At 33.8% G+C, this 13,106-nt stretch overlaps 1 protein-coding gene across 1 annotated transcript; it reads right to left on the bottom strand.

The window, feature by feature from the left end:
• Positions 1-5,631: 5,631 nt before the first annotated feature.
• LOC131853480 (uncharacterized) lies at positions 5,632-12,127 on the bottom strand. Its single transcript, XM_059204376.1, has 6 exons — positions 11,875-12,127; positions 11,611-11,769; positions 10,702-10,884; positions 8,953-9,082; positions 8,178-8,338; positions 5,632-5,927 (listed from the first exon to the last, which is right to left on the bottom strand). Exons 1-6 carry the CDS (start codon positions 12,125-12,127, stop codon positions 5,632-5,634), a joined length of 1,182 nt encoding a protein of 393 aa, XP_059060359.1.
• Positions 12,128-13,106: the final 979 nt, after the last annotated feature.

The raw sequence follows: 13,106 nt of genomic DNA, 5'->3' as shown, positions 1-13,106 counted from the left end.
ATATAAATAGAAATGAATATATCATCTCTATATCTATTTGTCACGTGTTAACTACAATGTTATTATATAATGTTAGGTATTTTTAAAACACATGTTGAAGTATTTTAAAAAATAAAGAGAATGTTATGAAATTCCTACAAAATTTATTAAAATTTAGAATTCCTATCGGTTTACCACCAAAAAGTGGATACCTTTTTAGTGGTAAACCGATAGGAATTCTCCTGTAATTCCGTATACCATAGTTACGAAGTAATCAGTTCAACTAGCAGTTGTAGTAATATATAAATAGAAATGAATATATCATCTCTATATCTATTTGTCACGTGTTAACTACAATGTTATTATATAATGTTAGGTATTTTTAAAACACATGTTGAAGAATTTAAAATAATAAAGAGAATGTTATGTAATTAAACAAAACACATGCTTCACTATGACTAACTATTTTTTGTATGAATCGGTGTAACAAAAAGTACTTATATATAAATTCACTTTAAAGGGTTTGTCTGCAGACAATTGAATATATGTAACTTGCAATACTTCTACAAAAGAAATGTTTTCATACAATAATTCTTTTATTTCAGAGGTGGGCTTGCAAACCCGCCTTTGAAATAATATTTTGTAGAAGTATTGCAAGTTACATATATTCAATTGTCAAAGGGCAGTGTCAACTCTTATTATATATATTGTCCTCTTGATCTGCTCCTTCCTTGTCCCATTTATTTGAGACGGCGTAGATTTATATATTTCATTCATTTCCGTTCGCAGTCATCTCGTTATTTACTTCCCTTTCTTAGCATATCATCTTTAACAAACTGAAAAAAAGATGAATGCCCTGTATTCATCTTTTTTCGGCCTTTATCTGCCCTTATCAACATTCATATGTAATATTGTATGTAGACTATAATTATAGTAATTTTTAAGTAACTTAAACAACGTTCATAACAATAATAACTTTGTCATGTCGTTGATTCATGGTGATTCATCATAACTCTATATTTAAAAAGAAACTAAATTTATATTTTTATAATAGTGTTTGTTGGCGACCGACCGCCGAACTCTTTTGATATTTTTATTATTTTTAAATTTATATATGATGACGCTGGATGCCAAAGATAATCGTAGTTCGCGTCCTTCTATTCGCGATACTAAAAAACGTACCGCGACATGGGTTTCGGAACACAATGCAACCATGACCATGGTAACGCATGTGAACATACCTGGTAAGGAACCGACTGTCACCTTGGATGATATCCAAGGCACCCCATTACAGCCGGCCATCCTTTCCAACACGGTCCCGTCACATGTACCAAATGTCAACCATGCAAACGAACTGGAACCTACACGTATCATCGAAGATGATAACTGCGCAACCTTAGTGCGACTTCCGGCAGTTGAGCTTCCACTAGCGAACCCAGCACCACAGCTTACTCCCAAAATCAGTAGTAGTTCTAACTACTCAAAAAAGCCCAACCAGAGTAGTTACGAGACAATTAAACGTAATTATTCCACAGCCGAAAACTTAATACGTTTATACAACGCTTTTCGGGGACCGGCGTACGAGATCGTGGCGTCACTCCTGCGGACCTCCCGCGACCCTTGGGTCGTCATGAGCGTACCAGCGCAGACGTACGCCCGACCGGAAGATCTCGCCACCCGCGAGATTGCAAAGCTACACAATCCCCCTAAGTTAAGTTATCCTGAATTACGTAATTTCCAATCTGTGGCAAAAAGAGAGTTATTACCACAACTTTTATTGGCAAAAGAAAAACTACTACTTTACAATTTTGTTAACTTGCACAGAACGATCCCGCGTCAGTATATGTATAGGCCAAATTCCATCGATCAGCTATATATTATGCAAGCTTTTGCCAACGTAGCACATTGGCATTTTATTTACAACGGCAGTCTTATCCGCACCGTTTTTGTAGGCATCAAGACATCCGTCGCATCTTCGAATGCGCTCTCCATACCTCGATTGGAGCTACAGGCAACACTTACTGCCTTGCGATTCGTGCTTCGCACACATCGGTTCGATCCCTCCACAACCACTAAAACCATTCACTGGGCGGATTCAACCACCGCCCTCAAGTGTATCCGGAGTGATACTCGGGGATTTAAACTTTCCATCGTTCACAAGTTAGGAGAGCTATTGGAAATCATGATTCCGTATAATCGGAGGTTTAGATGGTTGGCTGGCGCACTATTCTTTTTAGTACCATCACTTTTTGGATTGACTGAAAACGCCAGCGACGCAGGGGATACCGCGCTAGATTTAAAACCGGAACTAGTGGGGTTGCACTCCTGCGTCCCCTTACCCGATCCTCCATGGCTCCGCGTTCTCCAAGGTGTAGGTCTATTTCGGCTTAAACTGTCTCGGCCAATAGCCTTAAATTCTAAATTGTTTTTAGATGGCACCACATTTCCCTCACGACTTTGTGCAAGAGACGTCACAGAAGCAGAGAAGATGCTGCCTCAACGAGCTGGAATAGACACCTATCCTGAAGAGCTGAAAGTCGCAGCCCGTGCCCAGCAACAGTTAAATTACAACACGCACCAGTACTGGAGGAAAGCGGGCTATCACAAGTAAATTATTACAAATACACCATTACTCACACTGCACTGCCCTTAGTCTACGCAGTAACCAGTGTCAACGTGTGACACAATTATACAGCGCCGACGATGGAAAGGCGGGTTTATCAAGCCAAAGACCAGCGACCTAGCCCTACAGCTTGATCACAGCAAAAGGATACACATGTATAACTCAGTTACATTGATGCTATCGCTATCACCGTACATCAACGTTACCTCAGTACGAAACCAGCGACTTTTTTTTGTTGTTTGTTGCGACTGGCTGGTACACGACCAAATAAGGGTGTTGCGCCCGGCTGGCTGACTTAGCTGACTTCTAGGTACGGTAGCCGCACTAAATACTTTCCGATATCTCGCCCAAGAGGACTACACAAAGTGACGTCGTCGACTGCAATAGAGGGCGATGTGGTGCTTATAGCTAGGTTAATTTTAATTACAATAGAAGCGCGGCCGGTCACCACCGGCAGTTAGTGTTCCACTGGGGGCCCGGTATGTTGGCGACCGACCGCCGAACTCTTTTGATATTTTTATTATTTTTAAATTTATATTTTTGAAGAGTTCTTTTTTATATGTCATGTTATTTCATATACTTCAATTTATTGTACTATTATTCTCTTTCTTATAGTTCGCAATTGCACGTATTAATATATTATTATTGCAAACTACGTGTTTTCATCATTTAGACACCCATACAGTCCACCGATCCGTTATAGTGTTAATTGTTTTAATAACAGTGATAAATTAATATAATACATTTTTTTAATGGAAAGCATTAAATAAAATTTATTCATCAATTGACGACGGCCTTACGACAATTATACATTGGTATTAAATAAGTATCTTTTTTTTAATTGATGACAATAACAAAATATACAGCGAAATTTGTTGAACTTTTAAAAATGTTTTATGCATATATACAAAACTATGTCTTTAAATGTGTTATTATTGTATAGCAACAGTATATTCGATTTGAGAATAGCTGCCTGCTTTTTTGTTAATTTAATAAATGAATGTTATTGAACTTAAACGAACAACGTTCACACATACAAAGTGTAGAGACGCGTGATAACATTGTTAATCACCGAATAACACGTCACGTGATGAGATTTCGATCATCCGATAGTAAATAGATGGGTATGTGGAATTTTACACATTTTCTCACTGTTCAAACTTATTGAGCATGCAATAATATGAATATTTTTACCACAGAGATAGACTTTGTAAAGTCATCTGCGTGGGTACTTCTACCAGTTCATCTGTTTTATTTCGGTCTACTCTAATGTTGTTGACCGCAGACGGCATTTACAGCTTCACCAGACAATAAGAGGCGAGTGCAGATGACACTCCAAATCCGCAGATGGACTTATGGAGTGGCTGAAGGCCAATTCCCGCCTGACGGATACGACTTTAGTCCGAGGTGTGCCATCAGGGCTTCGAAACTCAGGCTAGCAGTTTGAACCTCGACTCAGGCCATCGTAATTTCGATCTTTGTTTGAATTAGACAGGGGATCAATCGAAGGGGCATTTCATCTGCCAAGTAGATTGCTTTATGTACCATACGTCAGGTTGTAGTGTTATACTACTTACAATCAAATGGGACATTAGTTTATTTGCCATTCCGTAAAAAAATACTTCCTAAAAATACTTTCGCATAGAACGATGGAGATCTATATATGTATAAAAGATACTTTTAGTGAAACACAAAGTATAGCATAAGAAATTAAGACATAATAAAGATATTAGAGCTACACATAAAAATTTCATTTCATTTCTTTTTTAATTTAATAAAATCCTACGATTAACTGAACCATTATCTATATTCTCTTCCTTTTAACGAAATATATCAACACGATACTTATTATACCGGCTATAATATGACATGCTTAACTTAGTGTAGGAATCAATGCTTACATGTGCATATTTATTTTTATAGCTGTAGGTAAATGTATACTGTAATGTACATTACATTACAGCTATATACATAGTACAATATATACTTATTTCTAAATATTACTTCCTAACTGTAATTACTGGCATACTGAAAATATGGCAGCATTAAATTTGTCCTTAGCCTATTGTACTGGGATAGTTATAAAGAAAAATTATAAGTATTATACTTAGTATAGACAATATTTAGAAAGCACTATAATTTATTTTGTTTCATTTTACTTCTAAAAAGCTAAATCAAGTCACCTTTATTTTACTCGTATATACAAAATACTTAGCCCTCTTGCAAACCTATATGTTAGTGACTGTACAAATGCAGAATATTAATTACTTTTTCCTGTAACTACATATTGGCTAGCCTGCGTGGACGGACGGAAGTACCGGATGCGGCATTCATGGCGGTCACCGTTCCGGCTGACATTGGTATACACTCTATAAAACTATAAGTGTAGCAAGGCCGACCAGATTTGTCACTTTCAATATAGAAAGACCTCAAATATGAGGAAGGAATAATGTATTAATTAATGTTCGATTAAGTACCTAATATACAACAGAATACTATTGTGCCATTTACTTTATGTTTTTGTAGTATATGTAATATTATCTTATCTGTGGTATTAGTAAAGATACTCTGGGTGTACCTGAGACTATTTTTTCTGGTTCTAAACTAAAAGAAAAAAAAACTGGGAATTGACACGACTCATAATATTAATTATTCTAATACCAACAAAAAATTAAACGCATAATTTTACGATCTACACATTTCAGCTATAAATCTTTTGGTGGAACCTCTATCGAATATTCAAACAGGAATAGTATTTACAATTTTTCACAATACATGTACATTTATATAATTTAATTTATTTTATGGAAAATATATACTACTTCTTTTAAGTAAGAACTAAACAAATAACTTAAATATAACAATTTTAAATATATTTATTAAAAAAAAAACATCTCTTCTCAAAACTTTTAATTTAACAATTTATACTTGACAATACTTAAATTTTTCTCTAAGCTTAGTTTTATAAGAACATTCATAAATTATATCGAAGTCTTAGATCATTGGCATGTAATTAATAAGTGATTGAATTAATAATATTCTAAGATGTATCTGACGGCGACTGATAAAGTTGCGGCTGCTGCTGCGGTCACGTGACCATTGCATAAACGTCCAATAATGTCGTGTTGCAAATGCTTGTCCAACTTCCATGTTTTTGTTCTTTTGTCGATTAATTCATCAGGGAAAAATTGATAATCGGAGTGTATTTGTATTGATCCATATTTTTTCATACCAAAACAACCGTATGGAGATTGAAAGTAAAGAAGATTCGATATCCACGAACTACGAAGAAATTTTGCATGACCATCCAATCCACATAAGGCAACTGAAACAAAATTAAAGAAGTAAATATGATGAGTGTTATCAGATGTCCCCTTTCTCTCGTTTGAGATAGCCATCTAATTTCTAATGATGAATTTCTCTATGTATAATTAAGGGGGTCTTCCTATGTGACGGCCTGTTTTTTAGGGATATTTTAGGATTTTTTTTCTACGACCAGTAAATATTTAGAGCTTCAAGTTTTTTATCATTTATTAACACATATTTGGACAGTATAAATATAAAATTTCAGCTAAAAATATTCAGTCAAACTAGAGTTACAGCGCTCTGAACACCCCCGCCTCGAAAAAAAGAGCTCCCACTTCCTCCACGATTCGGGCTGATCGGCTTATCTGAAAAAAAAAAAAAAAAAACGGCGTTTTAATTTGTAGGCTTAAAAGCACGGAATGACCTATAATCAAATGAATATAAAAAAAATTGGATTTTTGATAGACATTTGAAATAAAAGTTGCAAATTAGGCGTTTTTTTTTTGTTTTTTGCTATAAAAAAATCGAAGTTTTGAAAATTTTCGATTGATAATAGTTCATTCCATGCGTTTACATATATTGAGTGTGCCCTGTAAATTTCAAGTAATTCGGTCCAGCCGTTTCTGAGATACAATGGAGGAAAGTTTGAAAAACACAGTTTTGAGAAAAACGCGTTTAAAGTTCAAGTCCGTTAAAAACTATTAAAATATCAACTTACTCTCAATCGGCGATGCCTGGTCCATAGAGTATTCCTTCCTCTTCCTCGTGAAACTCTTTTAAAGCAGATTGTTCAGCTCTTGAGTCAATCCTGGCTTGTTTAACGACATCACTTACGCGCCGCTCAGAGCGTGAGATTCGCTTTTCATCCCGTTTCTCAACATACGGTTGGGCTTCACGACCAACAGGGCATCCCATAATCGACATAACTTTTAAAATACCTTGAAAACCTTCATTAAAGATAATAACTGCTAAGTAGCTAGCAATTTCAACAACTTTGGGACCAGAATGAAGATGTTTAGGAGCGAAAGTCCAAATCAAAGAATTCAAAGATTCGTTATTGTTTTGTGTCTCTGCTCCTAAACAACGAATTAATAATTCGTCTTTCGATAAATCTTCGAAAACCGGTTTGATAGCTTTTTGGACTTGCGGAATTAGAGGTGGTTTATCGTCCAGTTCATTATTAGCTTCAGCCTTACGCCATTTACACCAACTGTCTTCGCCTTCTGGACAAAATTGATGCTGAGGGTTTTCATCAGAAGAACATTTGTGATAGTACGTTGCCCAAACTTCCTTTCTCATATCTTCAAGCGAATCTGGATGGCGTCGAATTGCTAATCCGTAGAATTTTGTAATTTCTTGGATAACTTTATCAGTAAGTTTACCTGCTCCTTTTCCTCCTATTCCTTAATTTCTGTTTAAGTCTGTAGAAACGTGTCTAAACTTGTATAAACAAATATATTAATAAAAGGGAGGCCAGGTATAAAGCCGACGGTACACAATAGGCCCGGTCTCTAACTGCCAACTCACCGCTCCGAACCGCTCTTTCTTTTACCTGCTGTATCTTTAAAACGACTTCGAATTTTCTAAAATCGCTTTACTACCGTATTCTAGACATGTTAAGGGAGCAATTTATGAAAAAAAAAAATCGATTTTTTCAACCCATCACATAGGAAGACCCCCTTAATAAATAATCTAGATTCTTAAAACCATCATGTCGTTGACTATCATAGTTTAGATACCAAAAATTAAGAGTTCGAATCAGTTATAGTCTATGGAAATTTATAAATAAAATTTCTTATATTAATTACGTTGATAGAAACACCCACAGAACAGGGATTCCCTGTTGGATGGAGATACTGTTAAGAAACAAAAATTAATCATAGAGATGGTGCCGACCTCACCATCTGACATGCTGTATTCGAGTACACTCAGCGAAATTTAGGCACATTAAGTATTGTGTTCACACAATCTCGGCAGTCAATAATGCCTCTAATTATACCATTTGAGACGGCCAGAGACTCGTCTCAAATGGTATAGTCAGAGGCGAGGTTTGAACCTCGGTTTAAACCCCTATGCCCTCAGACTAAAGTCGTATCCGTTAGGCGGCAGTTGGCCTTCATCCGCTCTAAATCCTTCCGCGGGTTTGAAGTGCTATATACATTCACCCCCTACCGTCCGGTAAGGCTATAACGGCCAACTATAGTATTAGAATAGTCGAAAAAAAAACATTTGGCATAAGATTTCTGAAGGTATATTATTATATACGTACTCTGTTCCATGATTAAGTCATTCACACGATAACCTTGCATGGCAATATATTGTGCTTCATCGTAAGCTGTGCTACAGATCCTTCGCCTCATCTCTCTATCTTCAACTGGATTTAATATGTAACATCTTCTTGCAAATTTGGCATGCAATAATAAAAGTAACCTGAAAATCACATCTAAATCAGCCAAAAACACATTAATACATAATTCGGTTACCATTAATATTAAATAGACTACTTTTCTATTTAATATTAATGGTATGTTCGAACGATTGTCATTAATTTACGATACCCACATTATTTTGGAAATAAAATAAAGGACCATATTGATATACATATTCTAGAAATTCATATATATAGGTAGGAATAATTTCATAGGTAAGTTATGTAATCGTTTCATTTCATATAAATAAAAAAAATCATATGATTATAATAATTGATCAATATGATATAACTTATCTAGACTAAATAATCTAAAAATAAAATGCAGAACGTCATGAGCAGATAGTCTACAAGACGAAAAGAGAAAATCGATGCCCGTATATACACGAATGGCATCCCGGTCTTAGAAAACGTTCTGAAGTCCATGTACCTGTATGGTACTATACCATTGTGTCTCAACTCTAGTCTAATGTGTTATACCTTAGTACCTACCTACCCTTCGCATGGGAACACTGATCGCAAAGCAAACTGCTAACAGCAAAATATCCCCACACTTCCACTCTGTCCAGTCATCTTGACATTTCTTGGTATTAAAATAAAAACATTACATACTTACCTATGGAGCAAAGCGTATCCAAAATCTGTTCCATTAACCACCATATCTCGACACACATTAGGAATCTCACATTTTGGCGTATATTTAGAATAACTAATTGTATTAGCAGCAAGTGATACCAGGCATGCGTCTAAAAAAATACAGACATCTTTAGATACTGTTCTGCTGTATCATTATAATATCTACAATTTACAGAATAATACTACAATTTAAAGAGATCATTAAAATCGCATGGAAAATATAATGTCATGAATTCTTTTCGGCCCGAAAATTATATTTGTTTTTAAATATGTGATGAATCATTAAGTATATGACATCATTAAGTAATAATTTAAAAAAAAGGTATATTGTTAATACTAAAATGGTTTACGGCTAATAATATGTTACTAAATGCAAATAAAACTAAATGTATCAAATTTACTCTCCCCAATGTAAGGCCGGTAGATTCAAAAATCATGTTGGACAATAAACCTATTAATTTTGTGGACGATACTGTATTTCTAGGTATCACATTAGATTCCAAGTTGCAATGGGGTGCTCATATTACTAAATTGGCGAGTCGACTTAGTTCTGCCGCTTATGCGGTAAGAAGAATTAGACAATTAACAGACGTGGCAACGGCTAAACTTGTGTACTTTAGCTATTTCCATAGCATTATGTCGTATGGTATTTTGTTATGGGGCAAAGCAGCTGATATAAATACAATATTTATTTTACAAAAGAGGGCCATTCGCTCCATTTATAGCATGGGTTCCAGGGAGTCTTTGCGAGAGTGCTTTAAGGAATCAAATATCCTCACCGTTGCTTCTCAATATATTTATGAAAATATCATGTATGCCAGGAAGAATATAGACAGTTTCAAAAGAGTTAGTGATTGCACTAATAAAAGCTTACGTAACAATAACAAACTGATTTTACCTAAATGTCGTTTGGCTAAAGTTAGTAATTCGTTTTATGGCAATTGCGTAAGGTTTTACAATAAAATACCAGAGTCTGTTATAAATCTGCCAGAAAAAAGATTTAAATGTCAAATAAAACACTTCTTTTGCAAAAAAGCTTACTATAAAATTGAAGAATTCGTTAACGATAATAATGTTTTTGTAGAAAAATTTTAAATACATAGCACTGACAATATTATCTGATTACACTAATAATGAGTGCGTAGCGATTTCTATGTTGATTGTCGCATGCCTCTTACTTGTTACACTGTAATTATTTATATAAAAAAACATCTATTGAAAAGAGCAACACACAAGTTTCTTGCTCATTCTTCTTGTGATGAATCTGCATTCCGAATGAGCGGTAGAATCAAAATATGACTATTCAAAAGTGCTTGTAATGAGTTTATTTGAATAAAGATTATTTCTATTTCTATTTCTACTTTTTTTAATTATTACTTAATGATGGATATATTGATTGCAAACTTAGAGCTGCGGGAGAGGGAGATCTCTGCTTATTTTTTTTTTAATTATAGGGCTATCTATAATTTAAAAAAAAATAAGCAGAGATCAGCATTCAGCATTGTGAGCGAATGATATATAAATATTCACCATAACGCCAAAAGTCAAAGAAATGTGTCTATCTAACCCTTTAGTCTAACAGACATAGTCATAATAATATGTTTATACAAAGAATTGTTAAGTTGTGTAGATTTTTTTTCTGAAGGTTCTAATATTGTGTAGAGATAATGAATAAGATCTGTAATTACTTATAACATCTAATAAAATATAATGTACAAATTTTAATTACCTGATAACTTTGGATTTGGTGTCCCATTATCCAGATCATCAACTTTGTTCTCGTAATTATCTCGCGTTGAATACAATTCCTCAAGTTCATGATCAGATTTTAACCTTATTTGTTTCAAAATTCTTATATCAAAGCCACGTAATTCTGATATCCACTGAGATTCGTTTAAAAATAGAGACGTTACTAAAATTGAAATTAATTCAATATTCAAAATTGTTGTCTTCAAGTAAAGCACTATTTTCGAAATATACATACGTTTTTATTTTATTGTACTTTATTTAATATTATATATATTTTATGATAACATATTACACTTATCTTAACGGCATGTCCCTTATACTATTATGGGTTAAATTAATATAACTCTTTATTTAACCCATAATGGTAATATGTTTACCACGGCTTTATCTTTTTCATGCTTCTAAACACAACTGTTTCGGCTCTGCATTGATAAATTGGTTATGATTATAGACATTTTCAAGCTTCGTCCGCTTTCATCCCTCGTATAACTAATAATATGTCAGTGGGGAGAGGATTATTAGTCACCTCATTACGGTGCCTCCAGATAATAATCGTTAATTCCTTGCTGAATCCTTGCTTACCTGACCAGCCAGCGTATAGCTGGCTGGTCAGGTAACAGGCAGGCAGGTCAGGCACAGGTGGGTGAACAATTCAGTAACCATAAAAATAAACAGCATATCTGTAGCATACCTATATGTGCCGAGGCCTATGCTTGTTAGCATACGACTGTGTTATTATGATTATGCAACGTGAACCACGTAGTATTTATATCCTACATGGCTTCGATATGCCCAAACCGAAGCTCTGGAGTATAGTTTTCTCATTCCATATTATATTCAATATAATACCATACCTAAAACAGTACAGGAATTGGTACCAGATACTCACATATTTTATTTCTCCGGTCCTCAGGATTTTGATCACGATTAACCATCTCCCTAAAAAAATCAATCACTTCGTCATTTTTCTTCAATATTAATTCTAAATATTTTATTACAGAAAGTGGCAATTCATTTCGCTTTTCTTCGAGAATACTTTTCAAATTCACTGCAAAAAAATCATTATGATATATCTGAACGAATAACAATTTTAAAAATACTGGCTGGTAATTGGTAACAGGCCATTAAGACATGCATAATTAAAAAATCTTACCATTCACTAGAAATAATCCGAATTCAAAATTCATATCGACGTCATATTTGAAGTCATATGCAAAATAAATAATGTGTCTTAATGATCGTAAATATTTAACCAAGCCCCGTTTGGAAAAGATATCGCCATTTATCTTTATATGTTTATTGTTTACGTGTTTTTCATTTAATGACTTTATTTCATTGAAATGTTGACAAAATACGATTACATTAATGAATATACTTAAAAATATTAAAGTCAAATACGAACACATAATAATTCAACAAGCACTTTGTGCTATTTTAAATCTATATCTACTTATATATATCATTCAAACTGAAAATTATATCCGTTATCCTTCCTACTTAGAACAGACACTTGATGGTGTCCGAATTCAAATGAATACTGTAGATTTCCCTTGCGACGATCTCGGTTTTATCTCCTCAGAGAAGATTAAAGTGAAAAATGTACCAAGATTTGTCGTAGGAAGGTACACAAAATTAAATTGATATTATAAATAAATGAACAGATAATGAAGAACATGAATAAATAACAGAATTAAAAATCACTACTTACCTAACTATCTGAATGTAATTTTTGTCGATAATTCAAACAATCATTCATGATAAGAAACTGAAATGTTTATTTATAATGACGAATAACACAGTTGCATGAAATTAAATTAGTTGGCTAAGCTAGATAATGGAAATTAATAATTGGTATTTCTCATAACAAACAAATTATATTCGCAAAGGTGTGATAGAAATCCACCTGTCCTTTAAAATATTGTTTTGATTTTTTCCTTAATTTTAATCTACATATAGGTAGCTAAACAGTTAACTGAAAATAATCAAATTAATATTATTTATTTTTATATAATATTTTTCGTAATTGAAGAGTTAGTCGATGAAGTTTTTGCTGTGCCATTCCTATAGTTAAGTTAAAAATTTTAGGTCTATAAATTATTGATTAGACTATTAAACCGCTACTATAACAATTTTGTTCTATGTTCATAACATAAATATTAATTATTAGCGGTATAATAGTAATGAAATAACACTAAGCGTGACATGAAAATTACATAGATATTTTTAACTACTCTTAACTATACTTTAGGTAGATATGCCAAATTAATTTACTTGTTTACATTTATAACGGTCTGTGTTATAGTGATAGTAAATATATAATAGAATATTTTACTGTTAAGTTATTGTGTTTTAGGATGTAATAGTTTGTTAAGATCTGGTTTTTGT

This window comes from Achroia grisella, unplaced genomic scaffold, assembly GCF_030625045.1.
Source record: "Achroia grisella isolate CSIRO2021 unplaced genomic scaffold, CSIRO_AGI_Agris_v1 utg902, whole genome shotgun sequence".
Taxonomy (NCBI): Eukaryota; Metazoa; Arthropoda; class Insecta; order Lepidoptera; family Pyralidae; genus Achroia; species Achroia grisella.
The sequence above is the reverse complement of the archived record's forward strand: the minus strand, read 5'-3'. Positions and strand labels throughout refer to the sequence as shown.